The sequence below is a fragment of the Clarias gariepinus genome, chromosome 15, assembly GCF_024256425.1.
Source record: "Clarias gariepinus isolate MV-2021 ecotype Netherlands chromosome 15, CGAR_prim_01v2, whole genome shotgun sequence".
Taxonomy (NCBI): Eukaryota; Metazoa; Chordata; class Actinopteri; order Siluriformes; family Clariidae; genus Clarias; species Clarias gariepinus.
In genome coordinates this window covers 8,918,432-8,945,365 of record NC_071114.1, presented here as the reverse complement: position 1 = coordinate 8,945,365, position 26,934 = coordinate 8,918,432, and the positions used below count along the sequence as shown (strand labels likewise).

At 40.3% G+C, this 26,934-nt stretch overlaps 1 protein-coding gene across 1 annotated transcript in view; it reads right to left on the bottom strand.

Annotated features, from left to right (window-relative positions):
- The window catches only part of grin3bb (glutamate receptor, ionotropic, N-methyl-D-aspartate 3Bb), a 74,350-nt gene that overhangs the window by 10,263 nt on the left and 37,153 nt on the right, over nt 1-26,934 (bottom strand). Inside the window, exons 2-6 of the mRNA XM_053513391.1 lie at nt 21,806-22,434; nt 16,105-17,197; nt 12,542-12,687; nt 6,441-6,556; nt 4,244-4,395 (exon numbers count right to left, since the gene is read on the bottom strand). Of these exons, the coding sequence (XP_053369366.1) occupies nt 4,244-4,395; nt 6,441-6,556; nt 12,542-12,687; nt 16,105-17,197; nt 21,806-22,434 (2,136 nt within the window). The remainder of the gene's footprint in view (nt 1-4,243; nt 4,396-6,440; nt 6,557-12,541; nt 12,688-16,104; nt 17,198-21,805; nt 22,435-26,934) is intronic.

The following is a 26,934-nucleotide window of genomic DNA, read 5'->3' as shown; positions in this document are numbered from 1 at the left end:
CACAGGGGAGAGATGAGAGGTATTTAGTGCTCCCTAAATATGGGGCGTCTGCGAGTTTGCGCAAGCGGAAAGAGCAGATAGCGCTGTCCTCCGAGTGTGTTACGCCGCCCCCAACGGTGCGTGAGCGAGCAGTTCGAAAAGATGCGGTCAGCTGGCGTCACGTAGTTCGGAGGAAACGAGTGATAGTCTTCGGCCCTCCTGACTGAGTGGTGGTAGTAGTAGCCTTAATGTGGGAGCCCCCTAGTGACGGGGAGGAATTGGACACGACTAAATTAGGAAGAAAATAGGGGGGGAGAAAACTCCCCAAAAAAGGAAATGGCTTAGGGGGAGGTCGGTACTGTGCAGGAGATGTTGGCAATAACTCCCAGCCGAGTTTCTGTAAAGTGCAAGTGGATGATCATGTGTACAGTTCCCACAGACAGATGCACAAATTGGTGACAAGTGTTGCGTCAATTTTTAAGGATCAGGCGTTCCACTCGCTCTGGGCCACCTCGGCTGGGATCATTATTCACGGACGTACGACCTTCTTTAAACCGGATGCACCGTTGAAATGTTTTGCTGTAGCTGTGAGTCTCATTATTATACCGTGCAGTCTTCTGTAAATGTTATTGGTTGAATAATTTCCATCAGTTTTATTGAACAATACCTACAATAAGACAAATGGCTAAAACTTATCAAGGTTGATGTTTTAGCTAGAAACTGTCTTCAAACTGTAACACCTGAACATGCTTATATGTCTATTATTTTGTACGTTCACCCTATACATCTTACCTCTGTTTTCATCTGTTTAACTGTAAGAGTTATGTTAAATTCGCACTCAGACCCGGACTTTTGCCCTACGTACGTCCGGGTTCCAGTTGCCAGACAATCCTATAGTGTATTTCATCATTTTTACTAGGCCACTTCATCCTTTAAATCTAAATACATCATTTCACATATAATTATATGAATCATGTTCTGCTTTAGCGTATAAGTCAGAAGCATAAATCATACATAATTGTTATCCGCCTACATCTCCTCCACACTAAGCACAACAAACCTTGAAATTCAACTTTAGTTATGATTTGTTGCTTTTACTGCCAAGGCCCAGGTTCAGTGTTTTAGGGTCAGGGAACTGTTCGGACTGACAATTGCAGGAAAGAGAAAATAAATAAATAAATAAATAAATAAATCTACGGCAGCTCGGGTCACAAAACAATCCATCCTTTAAGCAGAGACATAAACCGGTGTCTGTGTTAACACCTACAATCCTTACAAGATCATCCCTTTAATGCCATCCTGATGTGTTTGGTGCACTTCTAAAGCTGTTCAAATGCTCTCACAACACTCTGCACCTTTTTATCAGTGTCAAGCCGGATGCCATTAAAGCAGGAGGATTTTAAATGGAATGATAAGGAATAATCGTTTTAGCTGAGACTGCGGTCATTTTGCCCTCAATTAACTTAAGGATATTTTGCATGCAGGAGTACATATTTCTGGATCTTCGATATTAACTCACGGGTGTAACAGGTTACACAAGACACGCAATGTCATTATAATAGCCAAAGGCTTTACAAGATCTCAATATGTCATTTATTCCAGAATGGAAATGCTCTGTTTTATATCCCCTGTCCAGATTCACTATTCTACACATGCTATTTGAATTCAGTATGCTGAAGGATAGCCCAGGACAAGGCAGAAAAGACACTCAGGTTAATTTATTAAAATAAATAAATAAATGAAAAGATTATGGGTGGTTTGTTGAACATTCAATAGTTGGCTACCTGGGTATAGATGGGTCCCAGACCAGATGGCATAAGCTTTAGCTTCATATGTTTTCTGCTTTTTTTTGTTAGTCTTGCTTTGAAACATCCCAGTGGCATTGTTTGATCAGGTTAAACAGCAAATAATTGTGCAATAACATGGTCCAGTGGCTCATGACAGATGGCCTGCAGTTATTTCGGTGTAAAGGAAGGGGGCATATTTCTCTGTTATCCTGTTCACAATGCAAAAATTCATTACAGGAGTAATAAAGAACAGTTAAAAAAGTTAAATCTATACAATATGAAATTGTCTATTTAACCAGAAATAATGGATGCTGGGTTAAACATATAAAAAAAAATTTTTTTTTACTTTCATTCATAGAAATATTGCAATCTTTCGCTTCACAAACATGCACTTTTTTAAATAACTGGATTCATGCAGGGACAATTTAGCAAGCATGCCAACTTGGCATATGCCCAAGAGCCCTGGCCACTAGGTGGCCATCATGAGCAGAATGAAATTAATGAATAAAATAGTTAGGCTAGGGGTTCTCACAATAGACAACCTCTCAACCCCCAGCCCTGAGCACCGCTTTCAATTCTTTCTTATTTTTTCTAACAGGTCTTGTGAACATATGAATATTTTATTATGTCAGATCCGTATGGGTAATGCAACATGCACTGACCAGTCTAAAGCGAAGGCTGAGCTTGCACTTCATCCAAAAACAAACAAAAAACAGACAGATGATGTGTTTAAAAGGATGCATCTCTTTGCAATGTCACCTCAAGCTTCAGATAGTACATAAGGAATAAAACACAACAGGGTGTATGGTTTTACCCAGCTTGATGTGAAGAAGTGGATCCTGATTTATACTTTTGCAGGTACATGGGCACGTCAGAGCCAAAAACATCCCTGACTGTCAGGTTTCAAAGTCAAACTCTAGAATATTAGCCATTTCATGCACGGTGAGGTGAAACACACTGACAAGCTCTTATTTTTTCATACTTCCACTATTGTTGGGATTATTGTCCTGAACTCCAAAAAGTCTGACCTTACATTCTAAAGCATCTAGTGTTCTAGAAAAAACATAATGGTGGTAACACACACACCCACACACAATCACACACACACACAGTCTTTTGACTGTTTAAAAGCATAATTTTTTTTAATCAAAAGTGTGCGATTTGAGGCAGAATGCTAGTTGACCCTACAAACAGTTTGGAAGCAAAATGTGATAAACCACATTTTCTGACTTTTCCTCATTTTCTTTTTCCGTTAACAAAAATTACAAGAACACTACATATCCTTTGCCTTTGAACTTTCATGTTTTAGACAAACCATGACGTGAAGCAGACACTTCTCAGAACCATAGTCGTCATGTTGGGAAAAGCCAATTGCATCACTTCTTTTTGTCACATGATCAGTCAAGCGTAAGCGATCTAAATGCATTCGGTGGATGTTTGAAGAATGTTGACGGCAGGAAAAAGAAGGTTTTTCGCATATGACTCCGAATTTATTAAGAATTCATAAGAATCCAACTTATTTTCAATTTTCAATTTATTTAACACGTCACTTTTTTTCCTCTTGCTTTTACTAATGCTAGCAATTGGTTTGGTGCAATATGGAGCCATGATGCACTCCTGATAATATTCTCAATAATAAATAAATAAATAAATAAATAAATAAATAAGCAAAATCATAAGATGCACAAGCTTTGTTGTATAAGAAGTAAAGAGAAACTCAAGCGGTGTGAGTGGGAAGCTGTTGGGTTCTGCGATTGGTTGAATGGATAACCAAAAGGACTACATAAACCCTTTCTGCCTACCCGACTCCAGACCTTGCCTTTCCACAAGGAGTTGAGTTCTAACAGAAATATACTGTGTACGACCCTTTGCTTGCTATTTTGACTGCTTTCAAACATAGTTTTCCCTTCAGTATTTGCCCTGCATGCCATTATAGAACTTCTGTGTGTGTTTTGACTTTGACTTTTCTTTATTCTGTTGTACTTGCTCAGAACCACTTTTAGGGAATTGCAAGTTGATTTTGCTCCCACACCCTTTTTTATTTAGTTTATACTTTTTTTTCTCCTGTCGTGGCCCGACCTCGACCGGATCGTAACAAAGAAATCATATGCAATGTATTCTCGTAAAAAAACATTTTACTATCAAACTGTTCGTTTGGCGTGTATTTGCAAGGAACAAAACAAAAAGAAGCCAGTTACCTAGATAGATAAATTCCCAGTAAAACTTACTGCCCGCACGCCACGACGGAGATCCAGTTTCCTCATTGTATGTGTGTAACATAGTAATGTACAGTATAGTATGCATTATTATGTACAGTTGATGTGGGCTGTAGGATAAGCTCCATGCATTGGTTCCTGCCTTACAGTGATGGGCCGTTGTGTCTACAGATGTCTACATTTCAGTAATCCCTCACAAGGATTATGATTTTGGAAATGCAATTCTTTGGGAGTCAAAACGTGGCACGCTGTCAGTCTCACCTCCGTCATGGCGAAGACTCGCTTTCCACAGGGTACCACTTTGTACCACTTGTCGTGCAGCATGTCCATGTAGCCGTCGGATTTGTAGCGACTGATGAATTCCGAAATGTTGGACGTGAGAGGCGAGTTCTGGGGCAGGCCGATTCCATAACCTGCCGATGAAAAAGCACGTAAGTCCCAATCAGGCTGCGAGCGCAATGCTATTTATTTCAACTCAAGCGTAAACAGTGAAGGTGAGTCAATGACAGAGGTGGTGGTGGGGTGGGGTGGGGAGGGGGAAATGAGAAAAACTGGCAGGGGGAAAAAAAAAACCACATAACAAAAAGCCTGCTCGTACATTCCCTTCCTGTCAAAACCAAGCAGGGAGCTGAACGGGACGGAACAGATTTCTCTGTTTAACATCATTAAGCCAACCAAATACGCTCTGTGATTGTTTCTTTTTCGAGCATAATGATTTGAAGCTTAGTTTTTATTCAAGCCAACCCAGACATAAGGGTTTCAGAAAGACATATTCATGTCCTCTATATTTAAATTCCAACAATCCTTTAAAATCCATAGTTGACTGAATGAGAGTAAGAAGAGTTCGACGGCGCGAGTCAACAGTGCAAAATGATGCCAATCTGGCCGCAACCAATCAGAGGACGGCCATGATACAAGGCACATAATTAACACGGAGACGACAATCAAAGGTCTTCGGAATCAGGAATTATAAAGAAAGAAATATATAAAAAAGTCCCAATTATTGTTGTAACCTCAGCTCAGTGTCAGGCTTCGAGGATGCAACAGCGAGCTTATTCTTCTCTCCTCTCGCAAATTATTGAACTTTCTCCGTCTCATCCTTTTTCCCCTGGAGAGAATTGTGGAACCTTTCCCATAGCCTTTTTGTGAAGAACCTGTTCCTGCTTCCAGCGGATGAATAGGTGCTTTCCGAAAGAAAAAAAAAAAAGAAAAGATTCGCCTGAAAGAAATCCTCCAGACAAATTTCAAAGCTGGTGAGCTGTGAAATACGCTCAGGAGTCTAAAATATGAAAACATGAGATGAGAACATCGCTTTATTCAGAGGCTCACTACCCAGATCCATCTCACTTTCTTTTAATTCCACAGTTCCTATCAGGGCAGGGTTAAAAAAGTCAAAATTGTGCTTGGCTCGATATGCCTGAGACTACTACTGTAAAAACATTACAAGAGAAGAAGCTGAAGATTATTGAAAGCCAAAGATCTACACAAGGCTGTCTGCTGATGATCTCAGTGCTCGGGTGTTTGACAGGTCATCCTATCCCTGCAAAAAATATCAAAGACTATGTTTAGATTACAAGCCACCATGATTTCTTGGTCAGATCGGATTAGCACATCATCAGGGTTCACATGTGACTTTTATGTGGACATGTCTGTCCCCTGAGACAGCTCTGGAGGCTGTATTCGTTAAGGTCCAGAAGAAGCAAGAAAGCCAGACGCCTCGTTTTAGCTGTTTTTTTTTTTTTTTTTGCTGCTATTGCTATGAAATCCCTGTGCTGCCGGAGCTGACTGACTTCAGTAAGTGCCTCACTCATGCGCAGAGGCGAAAGAGTCGCATGAATACTGAGCTGCACGTTCTCATTCAAGTCCCATGACCGTGTATCAGATACTGTATGTATCCGATCTACATATGAAAGTGACTCAGATATGATCTAAAACACATAATATTTGTGCATTAAGACGGACCAAATTTTTTTTATCTGTGTCACATTGGGGGGGCGGCATGGTGGTGTAGTGGTTAGCACTGTTGCCTTGCACCTCCAGGGTCTGGGTTCGATTCCTGGCCAAGTTCGATTCCTGTCTCTGTGTGCATGGTGTACTGGTTAAGAAGGTGGTGACCTACAGTTTAGCACTGTCCTTGTATGTCCAGGGTTGTGGGTTCGGTCCTGTGTATGGAGTTTGCATGTTTCCCTCATGCTCGTTGGGTATTGAGTAGGTATTCTGGTTTCCAAACTGCCAAATAAAGGGTGATTGGTTGTGTGTGCGTGTGTGTGGGTGTTTGTGTGTGTGTGTGCTTGTTCAGTGCAATAGGTTGGCACCCCATCCAGGGTTGTACAGTATTCTGGCTCGTGCCCCAAGTATTCAGGCTGGGAAACCTCCCGAATCTTAGTGACCCTACACAGGATAAGATGGATGGACGGATGGATGTTTAGTGGCTTCAGACAGAGTGCGTGAGTCTAACCTTCAATAGCGAAGGGTTTGCCAACAGTCAACAGCTTACAGTCGGCATCGATGGATACCTCATAGTCCAGCAAAGCTTTGTCCATGATGAAAGCATCAAGCTGAGGAGGATCTGTCCTTCACAACACAAAGAGAGAGGGATTATAAAACTGCATGAGCGCATGCATGCACACACACACACACACACACACATACACACACACTTCCCTAAATGGTTATTCTTCGTTCGATTAAATCTGCACAGCAAGGTTTTCATCAGTCAGACCCTGCCTTCCTGTCACTTGCAAATGGAACCATCGTCATTTGTCCGGCCCAACTGTTCTTCAGCAAGCACACCCATAAATCTAGTGCCACCCTAAACAAGATGGAAAATTAATACCCTGCAATGCACAATAGAGGGATCAAATACCCAGTGCCACTTTAAAGACAGCGGCACAATCGTTGATTAAAGAGCTATCATACTAAAGGTTTGATCCAGCGGGAGAAACTTCTTCTAACATTTTTCTATTTTAAAGTTCTGACAAGGTGTTGAAATGTGCAGAATAACAAAGTATTTGTAAACATGCATGCAAAGGAGGATCCAGATAATCAGAAGGGAGATTTTTTTTTCTAGCTCCCATTCAGCCTGTTAAATGGGGTTTGTTAGAACCACTCCACATGCAGAGAGTACCCTACCATACATTACAGCGGAGTGAAATTGTTTCTCCAAGGTAGAGAGCTGGGGTCAGAGCACAAGGTCAGCCATGATACTGTACGCACCCCTGGAGCAGACGGGGTTAAGGACTTTGGTCAAAGACCAAACAGAGGTAACGAGGTGAAACGCTGGCTTGAACCGTCGACCTTCTCATCAGCAACCTGGATCCTTAACCTGACCCCTACCCTAGTCAAGTTCTTTCTATTTTAACATTCACATTTAAGACGACTTTTTAAACCCCGGGAATGAGACCAAATATATTCCCATACAGTGGCTCGAATTTTATTATGAAACTTGCAATTAAGCTACGATACACATGCATCCCAAACCACGAGAGTGTATCCATACAGATCATGGATCATGGACACGTAGCACTAGTCACAATACTACTAGGGAGTGGCAGAAAATAAATCCATTAGAAAGCAATTGAGACACATGGCTGCTCATAAATGCTTACACAGTTATGTTATTACAATTATTATTGGTTATTAGATTACAGTTATTTGCTATATAATCATTTGTTATTTGCTTTGTTACAAGGCCACGTTTCGCTCAGCAAAGAAAACTCCGAATGTAGAAACACTGAAGTGTCGAACCAGGAAGAAAACTGAATCAGAACAAAAGTAGCAACAAAGACTGTGCTTTTTATTATCTATATAGACCTGGACTACCAAACACATCCAAAGGACAAGTCACACACACACACACACACACACACACACATCCTGAAATCAGTGTCACAGACTTCAGCACAGCAACAACAAAGAAGACACAGGTGTGAGCAGACAGGGAGTCCCAGACCTTCTCCCTGCACAGAATAACAAACACCAAGCGAGACGGGAAGGAAATCTGGACCTTATTTATTTCCACCCCTGCTACTGCGAACATTAAAATAGCAGTTTCCTCACTGATCTGATAAGAACTCCAGTCTGTAAGTAACTAATAAAACAAGACAAGGGCATGCTGTTATTGGAAGCTAATCAACACCAAGGTGGCGTGATGCCGTTACCACCCAGAGTTTGAAACTCCTAATGACTAATTAGCCAGCAATGATTATTAACCAAGGAGGAAATAAAAAATCAGTTGTAGTTCAGGTTAAAGGGGTCATACAGCACTACATGCACTATTTTAAGCTGTTTGGACTAAACTGTGTGTTAGGAGAGTGCGTACACAACCACTCTACGATGATAAAGAGCCGCCCAGTGGTTTTCTTTTCGTTAATTACAGTAACATCCCCCTTCTGAAATCAGGCCAATCGCAAAAGCCTGTCGATGTGACGCCAAACCAACAGAGGCCGCTCCTACACAAGTTGATTGACACTGGTGTTTTAGCAAAGACCCGCCCCGAGTGAGAAGAAGCTGTCGGCCATTGTTTTTCGCCGCTGGAGCAAAATGGCGCCTAAGTGAGTGTTGTGTACAGTTGTTGGGTGTAATAGCGAACACAGCAGTCGTCATTCACTACCTAGGGTTAGTGACCTAGGGTACCTACCTAGGGTTAGGTATCTGAGCCACTGAGGAGGCAGTGGCTGAATTTAGTTTTTAAAGCTAACGTCCCCGCTGATTTACCTAAATGCGTTCATGTTTGTGATAATCATTTCTCACCAGACTGCTTTATAAACGCGGGTCAATATAAAGCAGGTTTTACTAGGAAGCTGCTCCTGAAAATGGATCTGTACTAACGCTTCGTGTTCCTGCTTCATCTTCACCAGGCTCGGTGAGTGTGATTCCTTTTACTATGAGTCTTTGCAGATCGCCTTTTCTAATAATCACGATGAATGCGGAGTGTAAGTTAACTTATACTCTAATAGAACATGGTTATGGCTTCTTCTCTATGTACATCCGTCTCTATATAATCCCTAATCGCCCGTTTATTATAAACAATGCATTAAGGTGATTGTCTAGTTGCAAACTGTGTACGTAGTCGGAAAACTATATTATGCTTACCTTTGTTACGTTAGATGGTTTATAACGATGTCTGTCGAAGATTAAGAAGTCATGTAAACACATCAGTAAACACATCGTGTCCGTATCTCTCTCGGTAAGTTTCTCCGCTTTTCTTGTTGTTGCTCGTGGCAGCACAACAGCCCGTTAATTCATGCCCATGCAGTGATGAGAAAGACAAACGGGTCGATGCATGTCCATTCTTTTAATTTCTGCGTTGTCAGGCGATATTACAAACTTCCGCGTAGGTTCCGTACTTAAATCAAACCAAAAACCACTGAAGAAAACAGGCTCGGGCTCTATAATCCATAGTTTTACAGTTTGGACTGCATTTTGAATGCAGTCCAAAGCATTGCCCGCACTGGACTACACTTCCGTCACTATACCCGACGTGTCACGCCCCACAGAACGGGGGGGCGGGCTCAGCAGAGGTCATGAGCATTTAAATTAGCATGTACTGAAACAGGTTGCTGAGAACAGAGCTAGTTTTTACCAGGTAAAAGTAGTGTTTTTTTTACACAATCCTTTTGAATTTTTAATTAACGTATAATACAAACTTTTCATTAGGACCCTAAAGATCATATTAAAATTTAATGAAAAATATAATGTGTAGGACCTTTAAACCTTTAACATTTTGAAACATCAATAAAACATGTTCCTGTTATTGAGTCACTGTATTAAAGGTGACAGATCTGTATTATAAAAAACAACTATAGAGCGCTTCTTGTTTTGACGCCGAGCGTCACGTGATCGCAACTGATCCAACTCTTGGCTTCTCTCTCTTGGCTGCGGAATTGTGGGTAATCATCTCCCCTGCTGGGTCTTAGTGCACGTCTCTAATACCTCTTCCTTACTGGTATAATCAACATCCGTGCACGCGTGTACTGTTTACTACAACACTGTGACCACGTGTGTGCGTAAAACATATTTTATTTTGTGTTTGAATGCGTGTGTGTACAGCGCGCGTGTGCTGTTTATTATAACACGCGCAGGCGTGTAAAGCAAAAGAAAGTCTCATTAGAGATTAATTGAGTGTCAAATTACACACGCGCACACACATAACGAGAGGCCCAAACACACACACACACACACACACATTCTGTTTTACTTTATATTTTGTTTTAATTATTTTTATTTTGGGCTGTGGAACGAAAAATTTGAGTTTCTATTATTTCTTATGGGAAAATTTAATTTGGTTCACGAGTGTTTTGAAATATGAGCCCACTCCTGGAACGAATTGTGCTCCGAGGTTCCACTGTACATGCAATTGCATGCGCGCTAATACCTTTATTTATGTAACTGTTCTACAAACACAAAAATACTACATGAGTAACTGACATTTTAGACATAACATGGCCAATTATTAGGTTTACACCAATCAGCCATAACATTATAATCACCGATGAGTGAAGTGAATAACTTTGATTATCAGTTATATACAGTGCTGTGAACTGTTAGAAGATGTGAAGTATTTGCCCCCTACCAGATTTTTACATTTTTTTGCATATTTGTTACACATGAATGGTTCAGATCATTAAACAAATTTTAATATTACACATAGATGTTATATGAAATGTGTTGTATGGTCACTTCATCACTCTCATTTGCACATTTGCATGTGCACTTTATGTTGTCTCGTTTATATAGGACTTAGTTTTCTGTTTATTTAAAAATGTCAATCTGTCTTGTCTCAGCTAGACAGCCAATTAGGGTTCTTAATTAGCTAGCTAGTTTTGTTAATCTATGTCATTATAGCACCTTGCTCCTGGAGGAATGCTGTTTCGTTTCACTGTGTACTGAACTGTACATGGTTGAAAATGACAATAAAAGCCTACTTGAGATGACGTGATTAAATGCTAAATGCATATTCCATATATATTTAAAGAAAAAAACTCTCCAAACCTGGCCCCATGTTAAAAAGTAATTGCCCACTAAATCTAATATTTACATTTAGGCATTTGGCAGACGCTCTTATACAAAAAATGCTTTGAAGTTTCCATCATTGGATAGATACTTACACTAGGTTACTAGATTACTAACTAAGTGCCATCAGTCAAACAAATACAGTATCTGGTTGTACCACTCTTGGAAGCAACAACTTGAACCAAGCATTTGCAATAACCAGCAATGAGTCTTTCACATAGGTGTGGAGGAATTTTGGTCCACTCTTCTTTGCGGAATTGTTTTAATTCATCCACATTGAAGGGGTTTCGAGCATGAACAGCTTGTTTAAGGTCATGACACAGCATCTCAATCAGATTTAGGCTCAATCAGATTTTGACTAGGCAATTCCAAAATCTTAATTTTGCACTTTTTGAGCCATTTATATGTGGACTTGCTGGTGTGTTTTGAATAATTAACCCAAGTACACTTGAGCTTGAGGTCACTAACAGATGAACAAAAATTCTGCTTTGGAATTTTTTGGTAAAAAAACAGAATTTGTGGTTCCATTAATTATGGCAAGATGTCCATCACACTACCACCACCATGTTTGACTGTTGATATAATGCTTGCCCAAAAGTCTTGGAGATAACCAAACATTGTGGGCAAATGTGAGACGAGCCTTTCTTGAGACAAGTCTGTGTTCTTTTTTTGGTCAGTAGTGACTTTTGCCTTGGAACTCTCCAATGGATTACATTTTTGCCCAGTCTCTTCTTAAATTATGAACACTGATTTGATGATCTGAAAAATTTAAGTCTGACGAATATGCCAAAAATAAATAAATACATAAGAACTATAAATAAGTACATGAAGTAGGGCAAATATTTTTTCACAGCACTGGACCCGAAAACTGTTGACAAAATTGAGGCCGATCCCACAGAAAAGCGAATGCAGTATCAACCACAGAATAAAGTCAGTGCTGGCCACAATAGAAAGACACCAGAACACTCAGTTCATCATAGCTTGCTGTATATGGGGCTTTGCAAACATAGAGTTCAAGGCTGTTCAAGGCCTCCTGATCCTCCAGATCTTAATCCGATTGGGCATCCATAGGGCACGGTGGACAAACTCTTCCGGTCCATGGTAGCTCCACCCTGCAACCCACAGCATCCAACGGATCTGCCACTAACTTTCGGAGCCAGACACCACAGTACACCCTTAGAGGTCCTGTAGAGTCATGTCTCGTGGGGCCAGAGCTGCCTCAGCACCACATAATGTTTTGTGTTGTAATGTTATGGCTGATCGGTGTATTTTTGCTCTGTTAATGGAACTAGTTGCTGAAGAAACCATGCCTGGATAGAGTGTTGCATCATGGTCCCAGTGCTGTTCTACCAAATAGATTTTTTTTTGGAAATGTAATATTTCAAGAGGGCTGATCTTAAAATTATACACAATAATACAATATGACACAGATCAAACACTACACCAGATGGAAGCTTTTTCGAAGATATAATAACAAACTATTTCCAATTTGCCATAGAATAGTAGAGTGCTCGGTTGGTTTTACTGAATGCGATGATCTCTTACTTGAGAGTGGCGACTCCCTCTGGGGTGGTTGGCTCGTTGAATCTCCTCATATATTCATGCATTTCAGGGAAGCTTTTCTTCATGTAGTCCTCAGCACTGCTTTCACGTACGGTCCCAAAACGGAACCCTTGGGAAGGGTGATGGAGCTGGAGACACACGCATTTACAAAAACAATAAAGTCAAGAACAATAACCTCAATCACAACTGATTATGTCTCAGCAGCAAACAATAGAACACAGCTTGAATTATAAGCATCTGAAAGGAACGTAAGAGGGTGCCAGACAACACACTCGGCTCCAGATTATTTTCAGCACGTAACAGATGTTTCTGATACAAGAATATACACTTTTTATATGTTTAGAAGGATCATTTTTAGGGAATCATGATGTGCTCTGCTGTACCATGGGTTATCATTTTAAAACATGAACCAAAAAGTTTTTCTCATCTTTTCTTTTCTTTTTTTTTTACGGTAAGTCTAAGTGCAGTTCACGTCTCAGGTGTAAATGTAGTAAGTGTGTGATTAAAGCATGCTATGAGTGATCTCAGTTAAACACATAAGGTAGCTGCTTGTATTTTTAATACTTTATCTCTTCTAATGATTCATTTTTTCTTCTTCTTTTTTTGCTTCACCTGAGTGCTTTGGATTTTTCTTTTTCTTTTTTATTGATTTTATTGTTTATTTCATCAAAGCATTTGAAATTTATTCTCTTAGGCATTATTCAGACTGCCAGCTCAAATCTGTCTTTTCAGACCTGATTCAGTTTAGAATCAGATTGCGTTCATGTAGTCTGAACAGTAAAAACACATCAAATCTCACTCATATCGTCTATACTGCTTTATCCTCTATACAGGTCGGGGGGCCTGGAGCCTATATCAGGAGACTTACGGTACAAGGCAGGGTACACCCTGTACTGGGTCCCAATCCATCGCAGTACACACATACATAAAACCCCATGCTTATTCACACACTACAGGCAGTTTGGGAACACCAATCCACATGTCTTTGGACTGTGTGAGGAAACCCGTCAAGTACAGGGAGAACATGCAAACTCCATGCACACCGACCAGAGCTGCAAGGTGACAGTGCTAACCACTATGCCATTGTCCTGACACACATCAAAGCAGATTTTTGTAAATCTGATCTGAACCACATTCAAAGATGGTCTAAACTATGTTTCAGATCGGATTCCTCAAGATTTCAAACTGTCCGTGACTCTCAACCCGATGCAAAGTCTACATGATTATCAGTGTTGGGTGTAACGCACTGCAAAGTAGAACTTGCAAAGTGAGCAAGTTAGAAACGCGTTAGAGTACTTGGATTACTTTTTTGAAGTAACGAGTAATCCAGTGGTTCCCAAACTGGGGAGGGGTCGAGAAATAATTTCATGGGGTCGCGAGAGAGATTAAAAATTATATCTTTTTTTATGATTATAATACACACTTTTCAGTATTACAAGTTAATGCTATAAATTAATATTTTCTGATTTGTAAAGATATTACTGATTGAGTGTGAGTGTTTAAACTGAGTGTTTAAAGAAAATAAATTCGCGGCTCAAAGATATGACGTCACTGTGCAGCGACTGGCTCACTAGTTATTGCTACAGCGCACAACTGCATGTGAAAACCGCAACTGCCGAGATGGAGAAATTTGTTATTTGCAAATCTAAAAAATGTTGAGGAAATTGTGGACAGTTTGCCTGAGTCATCGGAACCATGTACATCGACCAAGCATAAGAGAAAGACCCCGTCAGACCAAAGTAGGAAACGTCGAAAATATCAGGAAGAATTTATAATGTATGGATTCACTTGCTCTACTGTTGACAACGTAGATTTCCCTCAATGTGTAATCTGTTCAGAAGTGCTTGCTCATGACAGTATGAAGCCCGGCAAAACACATGATTGCTCAACAAGCAAAAAAAAACAAAAAACAACTACACCCTTCCCATTAAAAGGTAATTTTGGTTTTTAGTAAATGTAGTCAAAATACTACATGTAGTCAGCTTGTTATGTTTACTGCTTGTTTTTGAGAGCGAGAGTCGCGAGATCTTGTCACTGGCTTGAAAGTTTGAGAACCACTGGGGTAATCTACCGCGTTAGATCTGCCATTTAAGTACTCAGTTATTTAGTTATATTTTCTAAAATGTAATCCCTTACACAGCGCCAAAAATCTCGGTGAATCATGATGAACCGTACTTACGGCCACCGCGCGAGATCACGTAGGTGAAAAGTATGGAAAAGTACACAAACTAGTTTTTTTTATTATAAAGTAAGTCTGTAATGTAATTACTTTTTAATGACAGTAATTTTGTAATGTAATTAGTTACTTTAAAAAGTAACGTCCCCCAACATTGATGATCATGTGGTATGGGACATGGATCCATGGGGAAAACTTGTTGAAAAACAATAGGATAAATCAAATGGAAATTAAAAAGAAAAAAAGGATATACCATTTTATAGAAGATTAAGTTGCTATGCTTTGAGAGGTCGCTGAGAGTCTTTTTCTGCTTTTGGTGGTGTTACCGTAAGTATGTAGTATACGTCCTTGATTTCACCATACACCTAAATTAACAAGTGGCTGAACTGGGACATGGAAAATTTAAATTAAATATACAAAATGGAGAACAACAGTCCCTGGACAAAGGATGAAGTAAAATGTCTGACAGAAGGATGCACCAGCACATGCAAAGCAAGAGGGAACGTACCGAAACAGGGCGATATGTTAGGAAATAACATGCTGCATGCTAACCTTCTGCTTCGTTATCACAGCAACCAGTGCAGAAAGGTTTGTTAACAATGTGTCAGATTTGGGCTGCTAGTCTGAGCAGAGTCAAATCTGATCAGATCATTTTCAAATAACAGTGACGACAGTCAATCTTAAAGATCAGATTTGTGGAACAAATTGGATTTACCTGCAGTATGAACAAGGTGTAAATTTAAGCAGAGGTTAACAGCTGTACAGAAAGTAGTTCGACAATAATATAGAACAGGTTAGCCACTCATGTAGCTGTTTATCCTTCTTTTTGTTGTAATTAACACAATATGACACACAATTTAATGCAACTAGTGTGCTATTAATTAACACTAAACACCAAATTTCCTACTTATTGTGTTAGGTCACTACCGCATCTAGCATCGAGATAGAGCGTCGGCTAACAAATGCTTCCTCTGATGCCAACTGCATCTTTTTTTTTTTACTGTAGCTCACGCACTGTTAGGTTGTGACGTAACACACTCAGAGGACCGTGCTGTCTGATCACCTCACAGATGCTCACAGATTGGCCAGTGTTGGTATGATTGATGTGGGAGTGCAGGTCTGACACCCTCATCAAAAGACAAAGCGCCCCAAGACTTATAACAGATTAAAGGTAACTTAGGTTTATGATTATGATTAGAGAATAAGCAATGTAGACAATCCTAAGCATTGTGCATTTGAGACTGTTGTCACTGTTGTCAAAGTCCTTACGTAGGGACCTTTAAATAAATTGTAAACTATATTTACTTGACCTGTGGAACAAACCACTCAACCTAACTAAAGTTTTAAGGAATAACTTTGCAAGTCTCACTTTGGCATCATGAATGCCCGAAACCTCTTCAAAGGTCTTTTCCCCAACCATGACTGCAGCAAGGTTAGCTGTGTAACTGGACAAAACTAACAAGCAAAAGATGGCCCACAGGTTCATGAGGAATCGTCCTGTCCAGCACTTGGGCGTCTTACTCGATACCGTGCGGCCAAACAGAATGGCGTAGCACAGGTTAAGGGCTGAGGAGTAGGAGAACACCTTCATGCGGTTACGCCCATGTGGAGTCATGCCAAATGGGCTTTTCCACTCATAGAGGGTGAGGAAGAGTGCTGTCATGTGCAGTGCTACAAAGATGCCCACCCACATGGACCAGTGTAGGGGCCACATGAAAGCTCCAATGGGTGCTGCCGTGTCCTTGCTGCGCACGAGGATGCCTAAGCTGGTGGAGAAGAACGGGCTGGTAAAGTCCATTACTTTGCTACGTGCCGAGTTGATGCTGAAGCTGGTGACGGCCATATCAGCCACGCCATTAAGCAGGTCTCCGACCAGCCCTGTCCAACGGCCACCTTTCCATGCACCGTATTTCCCATCTCCCACAATGTAAAGGTCGAATTCAAAGTCCATGTCCTCGGCCAGCTTTTCTAGCAGGTCAATACAGTATCCATAGCAGCACTTGCTGTAATCCGCTGGAAGAAACGTCTTATTCCCTTGTGCTCGCATGGCAAAAACATTATCCAGTATATCCGAGCTGTTGGTACCTGCATCCAAGCAGTACTGTCCAGCTGGACAGTTGCCATCCTCGTCCACTTCCCTGGTGAACACAAACGGGTGCTCGACGAGGGTGACCACACGCACACGGCTCCCTGAAACAGGGAAGCCGGGTCGCCACCGGCTGCCCTCACGACCTCTTTGTGCCTCGGCGCGTTGCCGCGGGGTTGAGCTCTCCCACAGACCTCGCTCCTCAACATCCAGCTGGGTGCCCTCCCAGCTACCCACTGTCACCCAGGCCGGCTGGCCCACAGCGTCACGCCGAAGTCTCCAGATGTGCACCCGGTGAGATGTAAACACACGTGACATGTTCCGCTGCACACTGACTGCACCAGTCATCCCCATGAAGGTTGTGTTGGAGAGAAACCTAAAGGCAAAAGAAAATACTAAATGTTAAACTTCCACATCCGTAAAAAGACAAATAGCTTATAGTCAGCTGTTCTTCATCGTACCTCTACTTTCCAAAAAAGCGAATAACCCTCACTGGTGGAAGTAGTGACCCATGGTCTGTCTCGTTTCTGTCTAACGGCCAGAAGACAATAAATAATGCAGCTGCAGTAAGGAAAGGGATTGCCTATCGGGTTGACTGACACAATCTGGCCGCCTTTACACTGTAAACTATAGGAGTTGCTTTCACAGCGAGTGTATTTGGTTGTGAAACTCTTTATCTCCTTCAGTAAATTAGGGCTGCTTGTCTAGCTGAGCTGAAGGGATAGGGAGGAGCTCAGGTCACTTTAGAGAAGCCTCTTAAACAAGTCTGGAAATCAGCCATCAATGAAATGCATGGCATGTGTCCAATTGTGAGCTTCTTCATTAAAAAAAAAACAGGGAAAAGAAGGGAAAAAATATATATCAAATGCAATTTGGCCTGAAACCTTTTGCTCATTAATTTTGCCTGTGAGAGACAGAAGTTGGCCCATATACAGTACAGACGACCCCCCCCCCCATCCCTCCTCCCGTCTCCACTCATCATGGTGCTGAGTGATATTGCATTTACAGACTAACTATGGTTCCTCCTTTTTTAGGATGGCAGGTTTTAATTAGTTAAAACCAGCTCACATCCATTTCTCTGCCACATCGCACAGTGCATTAAGAGGACGAAGGATCTTTTCCCCACTGGACTTTTACACCACGAGCTAATGAATTATAGTGCACACGTTCATATTGATTAGAGGAAATACCATAACTAATAAGAATGTTCAAATCCCATGTATTATTAAGCTGAAGTCTTTACAGTAACACCGATTAAATCGAGAGAGAGAGAAAAAAAAAAGGTCCGCATTCATGGCAATTGAACTAGCTTAAGAACCGCTGAGGACTATTGATCTGTCCCCCCTGCACCTCCGCGGTGTCCCGTTAAATTGTTTGACATTGTGTTTGGGTCTATTTGACAGATTTTATCCTGTTGTGCTGAGCTGCAGAATTCTCTGCATGGCCACGGTGCAGAGCAATCCAGCCTGTGTTTGTAGGGAGGGCTTGAGAAAAAGAGTGAAACCTCACTAATCCACACGGAGCAGTGGGCTCGTTTGATAAGAGTGATCCTTGCCTCGTGGGAAGGTATCTGAGTGAAACTCATGAATACAGCTTAAAGCTCCAAAACATGTTTGCATTCCAGCTGCCAGACTAGCAGTTTCACTGCAGTCACCGAAGTCAACGGCTGTATAATCAGGACGCATTTTAAAAGCAAGCATTAAAAAGCCCAAGTTGAAATCAGCCACTGCATATAGCTTGAATGTTATCAAGCTGTTTATTTTCAATACTTGAAAATTTGCTAGATTATGAAGAAAATAGTTGAATTTGCCTTCCAGGATACAGTAAGTGCTTTTACGGCTTTTCTTAATGAATACGTAATTCTAGTTCTTACCTTGATTAATGTCAGATCCATTTTTCTGACATGGGAATCAACATTCTCTCTAAAAATTGAATAGCTTATAATATGTTCTTTTGCATGCAATGAGTTATGAGTCAAGCCTGTGAGACATGCACATTGATGTACAGCAGATTAATCAATCACAACTCTAAACCAGTGGTTTATTTAGATCTCAAATACTGGTTAGACGATTTTTTTTTCTTTACTGGTGCTGAGAAAAAATTCTTGTAGGAAATAATCTGTAAATGCTATTTGTAGTTTGCTTAAATATCGGGGAAACTCCCATGAGTATCTCATGATATTGAGAAACTGCTCAAAGCATAATGCGCATCAAATACAGGAGTGTAGAGTTGAGTTAATTCAGTATTTGCTAATGAAAAATGCTCTGTTTAAATGCTGTTTCAGATGAGCACATGTACACGGCCAAAACATGGCATCTTGGTGAAAAAGTGAATTTTCAGGTAGGATCATATAACACTATTTTTCATAATTAATTGCTTCTTATCTCCCGCTCCATGCTTCACCTTTTTTGTAAATATACAAAAAACATATTTGCTAAATACAATTTCATAAAATTTATGTAGTGTCTGTAACTTTTTTGAATTCCAATCTTTCAGTGATCTTAATTGTCAATCAGATAAACCTTGGCCAATTTAGATTTCACATGAAAAGACATAAACCTGACAAATGTATTATTCTAAAATGCTAAATTATTAAGATCTTGCAACATGAATTTCACATGGTTACGGACACTACAGATTTTTTGCTTTTAAAGCTTTTACCAAAAAACGGAATGCATTTATTTAAGCAACAATTTTTATGGGTCATATGCTTCCAGAGGCTTACACCAATTTCGGTATCAACACCGGAATAAAGAAATATAAATAATTAGCATTTTAAATGATTATTGTTTGAAGCGAGACAGTATAACATTAAAAAACGACCATTTTTGGGGCACATATAAAATCAATTTCACCAAAACGGCTAAAGATAGCAACTTGAAATTTTTAGGGAAGCAAGATGGCTCACTTCCATGTTGCATAAACTTCAGACGTGGCTTCTTCGCCACACACTTTTTCTGTATTATATGTACAACATTAAAAAATTTTATCAGCATCAATATTGTCTTTTGGCCGACAGCAAATATCTTATAAGAAACCACCTTAATCACAATAATAATAAGCCATGCTTTTAAGAAATGTTCTGATTATTTTACTGAGCTATAATTTTTGCCGATGCATATTTTTCTGTAACTCTTTAGACTTAGAAAATTGTTCAACTAAAAATAAAATAAAACAAGCTTTCACAAATTTAATACCTGCACTCTGTTCATATTAACTTGCAGAGTAATTGTCTTTCTAAAGTGCTCTTGAGCATTAGTAAACTGCAGTGTTAGGTAAAAGGTGCATATGCACAAACATTCAGAGATTGTTTTTACACCCAAAAATATCTGTAGAAACTCACGGCCTAAGCATTTCTCCCAAAGCCATAAAAGCCAGTTCTATATTAATACCTAGATAGCTGTTACAGTAAATAAAGTGTGGAGAATTCCTACAGGTCAGTTGTGATCATCATTACAGAAAGCTCCTGATAGTACACAGGAAAAACTCCAGTGTTGATTTAATACCTGATACACCATAAAAGACCTGACTGGGCTTTAAAATGGGCAGCTGATCCTGTGGAGGCTAGTACGGTACACATCAATTACTAACCAATAGGGTTAATATTACTCTTACATGCCTTGGGTTCCTGATCAGGATCATCAAGTTATCATGAACATATTGCAAAATAATTAATGATTGATCAAACATTTAGACGCATATTGGTACAATTACACTATTTAAATAAAAGTATTTAGCCAAACGTGTCCATTATTGAATTTGGGTGTTTTAATCAGGCCCCTTATCCCCAGTGAAGGACACGTCTGCGTGGGAGGACAATGCTATGCTTCCAACTTGCGTGGGAGGACAATGCTATGCTTCCAACTTTGTGCTAACAGTTTGGGGAAGGCCCTTTTCTATTCCAACATGACTTTGCACCAGTGCACAAAGCAAGGACAATAAAGACATGGTCTGATGAGTTTGGTTCGGTTGATGAGTTCCCTGACCGTAAGCACGTCCAGCCCCTTTGGGATGAGCTGGGATTGATATTGCGAGCCGGGCCTTCTTGTCCAACATCAGTGCCTGACCTCATAAATGCTCTACAGAATGAATGAGCTCGAATTCCCACAGAAACACTCCACAATCTTGTGGACAGCCTTCCAAGAAGAGTCAAAGCTGTTATAGCTGTATAGGGGGACCGACACCATATTGAAGTGTATGTATTTGGATACAATGTCACTGTAGGTTCGGACAAATACTTTTCTCCACAAAATACAGTGTATAAGTCTTTTAAACTGTTATATATATATATATATTTTTTTTTTTAGGTGTCAATGATTTTATCATGTCCACATGTTGCTCTGCTACCATCAGTGAGTCATTTAACAAATGACTCTAACAGCCTAAGGTCCAAAAAAAGCTCCACCCTGTCATGCCCCTTATGAAGTCATCAATCACTCCATGATGGTGGACATTTAAAAATATATATATTTTATATTTAATAATATTTCACTAGTGTAACAACAGTCAAACTTTTTTTCAGCACATTTTGAATTGATTTTATAATTAACAGACTTTTCCCATTAACTAACATATATTATTGAGACGGGGACAATATGTCTTTCTGACATACTATATTTTCCACATGCAGTTTATTTATAAAAAGTGCTGGAGCGTGACCAACATGCATTTCCAACAGCCTAAGGTCCACTTAATAAAGAACTGTGTTTGGCTCTGCAGGATGTTCGGGAAAACGCAATAGATCAAAAAAGGTGGTTCCTGGTGAGTTCAATCCCTCATTATTAGCAAGAGGAAGTAGACCAGTGGACATTTTGCCACTCAAGGCCTCTCATTAGGGTTGGCCTTATGTATATGAGTCTTTGCCTTTCTACTAATATAGCCTGTAAATACAAAGCCACAATAACAAACTGTCTGTTCAAGACCCTATTTGATTCCTTCGGTTAAAAAAATAAAGCTCATTTGTTCAAAGAATTAAGGCTTTTACCTGGCAATGTACTGTCCAGATGAAGGCAGTTCATGCTTATTGGGTTTATCGAAACAATTCACCATGTTTTGGATGAGCGCAAGATCAGGCCGCACAAGCGTGGCAGCAGCAACTGCTCGACTGATCAGCTGTAACGTGTCATGAATATAGAAGTCCAGAGGTTTGCGGTCAACCTCGCCATAGGCTAGCAGCCCCAGTGGTAAGCCAATGGAATGCAAGGCATCCGGACTTAACGGATATCCCATAATCCAATGCATTGTGGGCAGTGTTAGACCCAGGTCATGGGCACTGCGCAGTACCGCAGAAGCGCATTGTGGATCGGACCCTAGTAGCAGCACAGAGGCTGGTGGATGGGGGTCCTGGCTGAAATGCTGCTCCAGGAATTCCGATATGCCTCTTTGGTCTAGTGAACTACCCGAGAGGTTAAGGGCAGCACGAAGGATCCAGCGAGAGTTGCCCTTGGCTGTGCTACCGTGCAGTTTTAAAAGGTCGAGAAGGCCAGCTTCTTCCCAGCCCTGGCAGAGTACGGCCATGCCCTCATGCCAACCACTCCGCTGCATCACCAGCAACAGAAGCTCGGCCAGGTCTGACGCAGGGATCCGTGTCATCATCTGTAGGTGAAACCGGTTCTGTGAAGGAGAAAAAGAAAATGAGGAGTGCGGTAACTCTGGTATAGGAGAAGCTGAGATGATTATACAGCTGTATTATATATTATTAATCTCATTCCATTCCACACTTGTTCATGGACATTGTCAATCACACTGTAGAGCTTTTTTTGTGATGTCACTCCTGACCTTTTCTATTTCATCAGTTTTCATTAAGTAACTTTTTGAATGTATTTTTAATAACATTCAGCATTGCTTTATTACTTTTTCATGTCTTAATCCCAGATGGCCTATCACACAACACATTACACAGATTCCATTACATTTCATAGGAGCCATTACATTTTTTATTTTACTACAGCGGTTCTGTTTCGACCACTCTAAAGGTCGTATGCACCACATAAACCTCATAAACCCAACAACAAACTGTGTTATTGTACTTTATTTTTTTTTTGTCTACAATATGTTCTGTGAAATAAATCATTATGCAAGTTATAGACTTTGGAAAAACTATGGGGGACACAGAGAAGCAGAGAAATAATGCTACAAAACTTAAAATATGCACATGCAACTTGTGTACAAGAGGCACGAGACACACACGCTGTGCTGGGAAGCTGTTGGTTAAACGTGCATAGCTGTACTGTACTATGATGTCATGTACCGAAGTGAAACTAAAACTGTTAAAGCAGGTGGCTGATGATGCTGAAATTGCGGTTTCTATATCGCTTTTAATGCTTCTCCTGATCTTCAATAATCTTTGTCATTAAAAAGGTTTTGTGCAACAAAGTTGACACTTTTTTCTTTGATCCAATTTGCTACCCCTACTTTCTGTTTGATCCAATACAAAATCACAATCAAAGCACGACTAGTTTGTATTTAAACATGACCAACATATTAATGATAACTTAATTACATTAAATCGTTCTAAACTGTATTTTTAAATAAGGAAAAACACACACATACACACACAATTGCATTATCCATTTGGACGAAACTGTATGCCAAATTCACAACAAAACACTTTTGGAAAAGTATGTCAGCATTTGGTGTGTGTGTGTGTGATTGTGTGTAAAAGTCGTCCTACAAGCCCCGTCCCTGATAACCCGTCCCCCTCTGTTATTCCTGCTGTTATACCCCTATCTCACCTATGCGGTTTGACTACGCGCGGGAAGATGAAAACCTAATCCCAGCGCCAAAACTCGCGGCGAATCATGATGAACCGTACTTACGGCCACTGCGCGAAAGCGTGTAGGTGAGCTAGGGATATTAGTAGTTAACAGATTATGGGCCAAACTTCGCTGAGTGATTATAAAGGTCTTGACTAAAACAACATGCATGAGGAATTACAAAGGGGTTTTCATATTCTGCACTGTAAAAGTACTCGAACTAGTTACTTTAATCAGAAAGTAACACTGTAATGTGCCTGATTACTTTTGAAAGACAGTAATTTTGTTATGTAATAAGTAACTTTAAAGAGTAACGTCTCCCAACACTGTCCGTGAGCCAGACGAGTGTGTGTGTGTGTGTGAAAGTCGTCCCACAAGCCCCGCCCCTGCCCCCAATAACCCGCCCCCCTCTGTTATTCCTGCTGTTATACCTATCTCACCTATGTGATTTGACTTGCGGTGAGATGCGATGTTAGGCTCCGTGAGCCGCCCGTGTGACCGCCCGACGTCCCGCAAAGTTCTGCAACATCCACAAGCTTTCGCGAAGAAAAAAGGCCCCCATGTTTAATTTTTTGCTCAAAAAAAGATCGAACGTAAAAACTCGTGATGCATCATGATGAACCGTTTTTATGGCCACCGCGCATAACCGCGTAGGAGAGATAGGGGTATTAGTAGTTAATAAAGGTCTTGACTAAAACAACATGCATGAGGAATCACAAAGGAGTTTTCATTTTCTGCAATGGAAAAGAACTCGAACTAGTTACTTTTATTAGAAAGTAACACTGTAATGTAACTGATTACTTATTAATGACAGTAATCTTGTAACGTTATTAGTTACTTTAAAAAGTACAACACTGCTGAGTATTGTAATGTCTTTATGATGTAGTATTTCAATCAATTAATTCATCACCATAAATGTTTTTTGAACTGATCCCTATAATCATAAATGTTTGTTCTGATCCTATGTAACAAAGTCTGAAGTTTTCTTATGCATATGCATACTAGGCCGAACACTCACTTGGTGGGTCAGACCAGGCCAGGCTGCACTGATTGTAGACGGATTCATTCAGTGGATTTTTCCTGCCATGTGAAACTCTCAACTGACTTTTGCTGATCAATCAGTGCAGCTGTGATGTAAACATTTTCAATAAAGCCGAGCCTCGAAGTCTTTGGAAAATTCTCCAAATGGAATGGACAGGGGAAAATATTCAAGTCACACATATCCAGACTTTACATTCATGTCCAGATTGCTGACTTCAAAGCTTGGCCAATATCCGTGAGAGTAGCTTAAATAATCTTTTTACTTGTCCACAGTGTGGAGATGCTGTATACTAGGGATATCCACTGGTGTCTGTGCAATAGCAGGCAGAACAAGCATCTATGCTGCATACAGAGATTCTCTTTCAGAAAAGTCAGGACTTTGATGTGTCATTTCTGCGAACTAACCTTAATTCTGTGAGGACTCAATAAACAAGCCCAAAAAAAAGAAGAAGAAGAAAAAAAACCTCACTTCCTATTTACTTTCGGATTATGTTTTCCATTCCCTTTCTTTCATTACTTCTGTGCGCCAAGAGTTCTCAATTCCCATCATGGAAATAATTTACCTGCCCTACCCTGACCATGTTTACCTCTTTATGGACTGAAATGAGATGTTTTTGCATTTCCAACTCTCAAACATACACGTCTGGTGTTACAGAAGAAAAGGTAAAAGAAAAAGTTAGACTAAAAATAAAAACCTTTTACAGCAGACTAAAATGTAACCAGGATGGCTAACACATGCCTGGGTCTTGTACCAATTACAATCACAGGAAATAGATTTGAAATGACCCATAATCACCCCCTAAGTCACATAGTCCATAATGAACCATAAATATGGAATGATTGCTTTGTAGTGATTTCTGCAATGATCTCTCTCGTCATCAACTCCTATTTATTGCCATGTCACTGTAAGGCAATTGAGTCAGATCACCACATAATCATAATCACCATAATTATTAGAAACAGACTAACGCTCCCTTACCTAGTGTCATATACTGTAGGCGGAGCTCAGGATTGTGCAGTATAGAGTGACATATGCTTTTTTTCAGCACAACCTAGGCAATATGAGGAACTGAATTTTAGTTCCTTTTAACCAATTACACAAATAGTGACTATATATATATATATATATATATATATATATATATATAACCCTAACCCTATAACCCTAACCCTATCCTCTGCTTCCTTTTCTCTTACCCCAACTAACTTCATGTCCTCTCTCACTGCCTCCATAAATCTCCTCTTTGGTCTTCCTCTAGACCTCCTGTCTGGCGGTTCCAACCTCAGCATCCTTCTACCAATATGCTCACAATATCTCCGCTGAACACGTCCAAACCACCTCAATCTGGCCTCTCTGACTTTATCTCCAAAACATCTAACATGGGTTTTTATCAAAATAATTAATAAAATAATAAAAATTTTTAACTTGTATTCTGCGGTACCTGACATACCCGAAAACCCAAATCCACAGTTTGAAGTCTGAAACCTTTCCATTAACACACACGGCAAGGCTTCCATATAAGCACATATTTTTATAACACTCATTAAACTCTTCAGTGTTACCAGCATTTATGTTGCACTTTCTCAGCGTCTCTCATTTGAAGAAAAATGCTGGATGATGTTAATTGGCGTTCTTTAAATCTTTGATTGGAATGGGTTTGTGGCGCATTAAAGCGTTTAGAGCATTTATGAATCAATATAGTACATCAAAGTTCTTTTGGAACCCATTGATTTAAACGGTATACCTTCCAACACCCAAACATCATCGCACATCTGCAAGATGGTCAAAAGCAGCTGGAGGGGTCTTGAACTTTCGGTTTAAACTTTTGGTTTAAACTTTAAACTTGCCAGGGCAGGCATCCTTCAGGAATGGAGATGATTAAAAAGGTTTGTGTTTAATATTCCAGCCTGGCTTTGAGTTTCAGCACATACTCCTCCTAATTCATGTCTGTTTTAGGCTTTTGGGGGAGCGAGGAAATAAAAAATTCATGTCATCTCAATTTAAGAAGTGATGTTGAGATTGCAGCAATACTGGCTTAATGGATCATCTTCCTGCGTGCTTAGTCCTTCATAGTCTTAGACTTGAATTTGGAATTATCATCATGAACTGCAATTGTCCAAGGTTCTTCAGAGCAATTTTTGGAAATGCCATTTAGCCTAATTTGTATGTCTTTGGACTGTGGGAGGAAACCCGAATACCCAGATAAAAACATACAAAGTCCATGCACGCAGACCCCGAGGCGGGAATTGAACCTGGACCCTGGAGGTGACCAGGGACAGTACTAACCACTACGCCTTTTTTAAGGATAATTGCGTT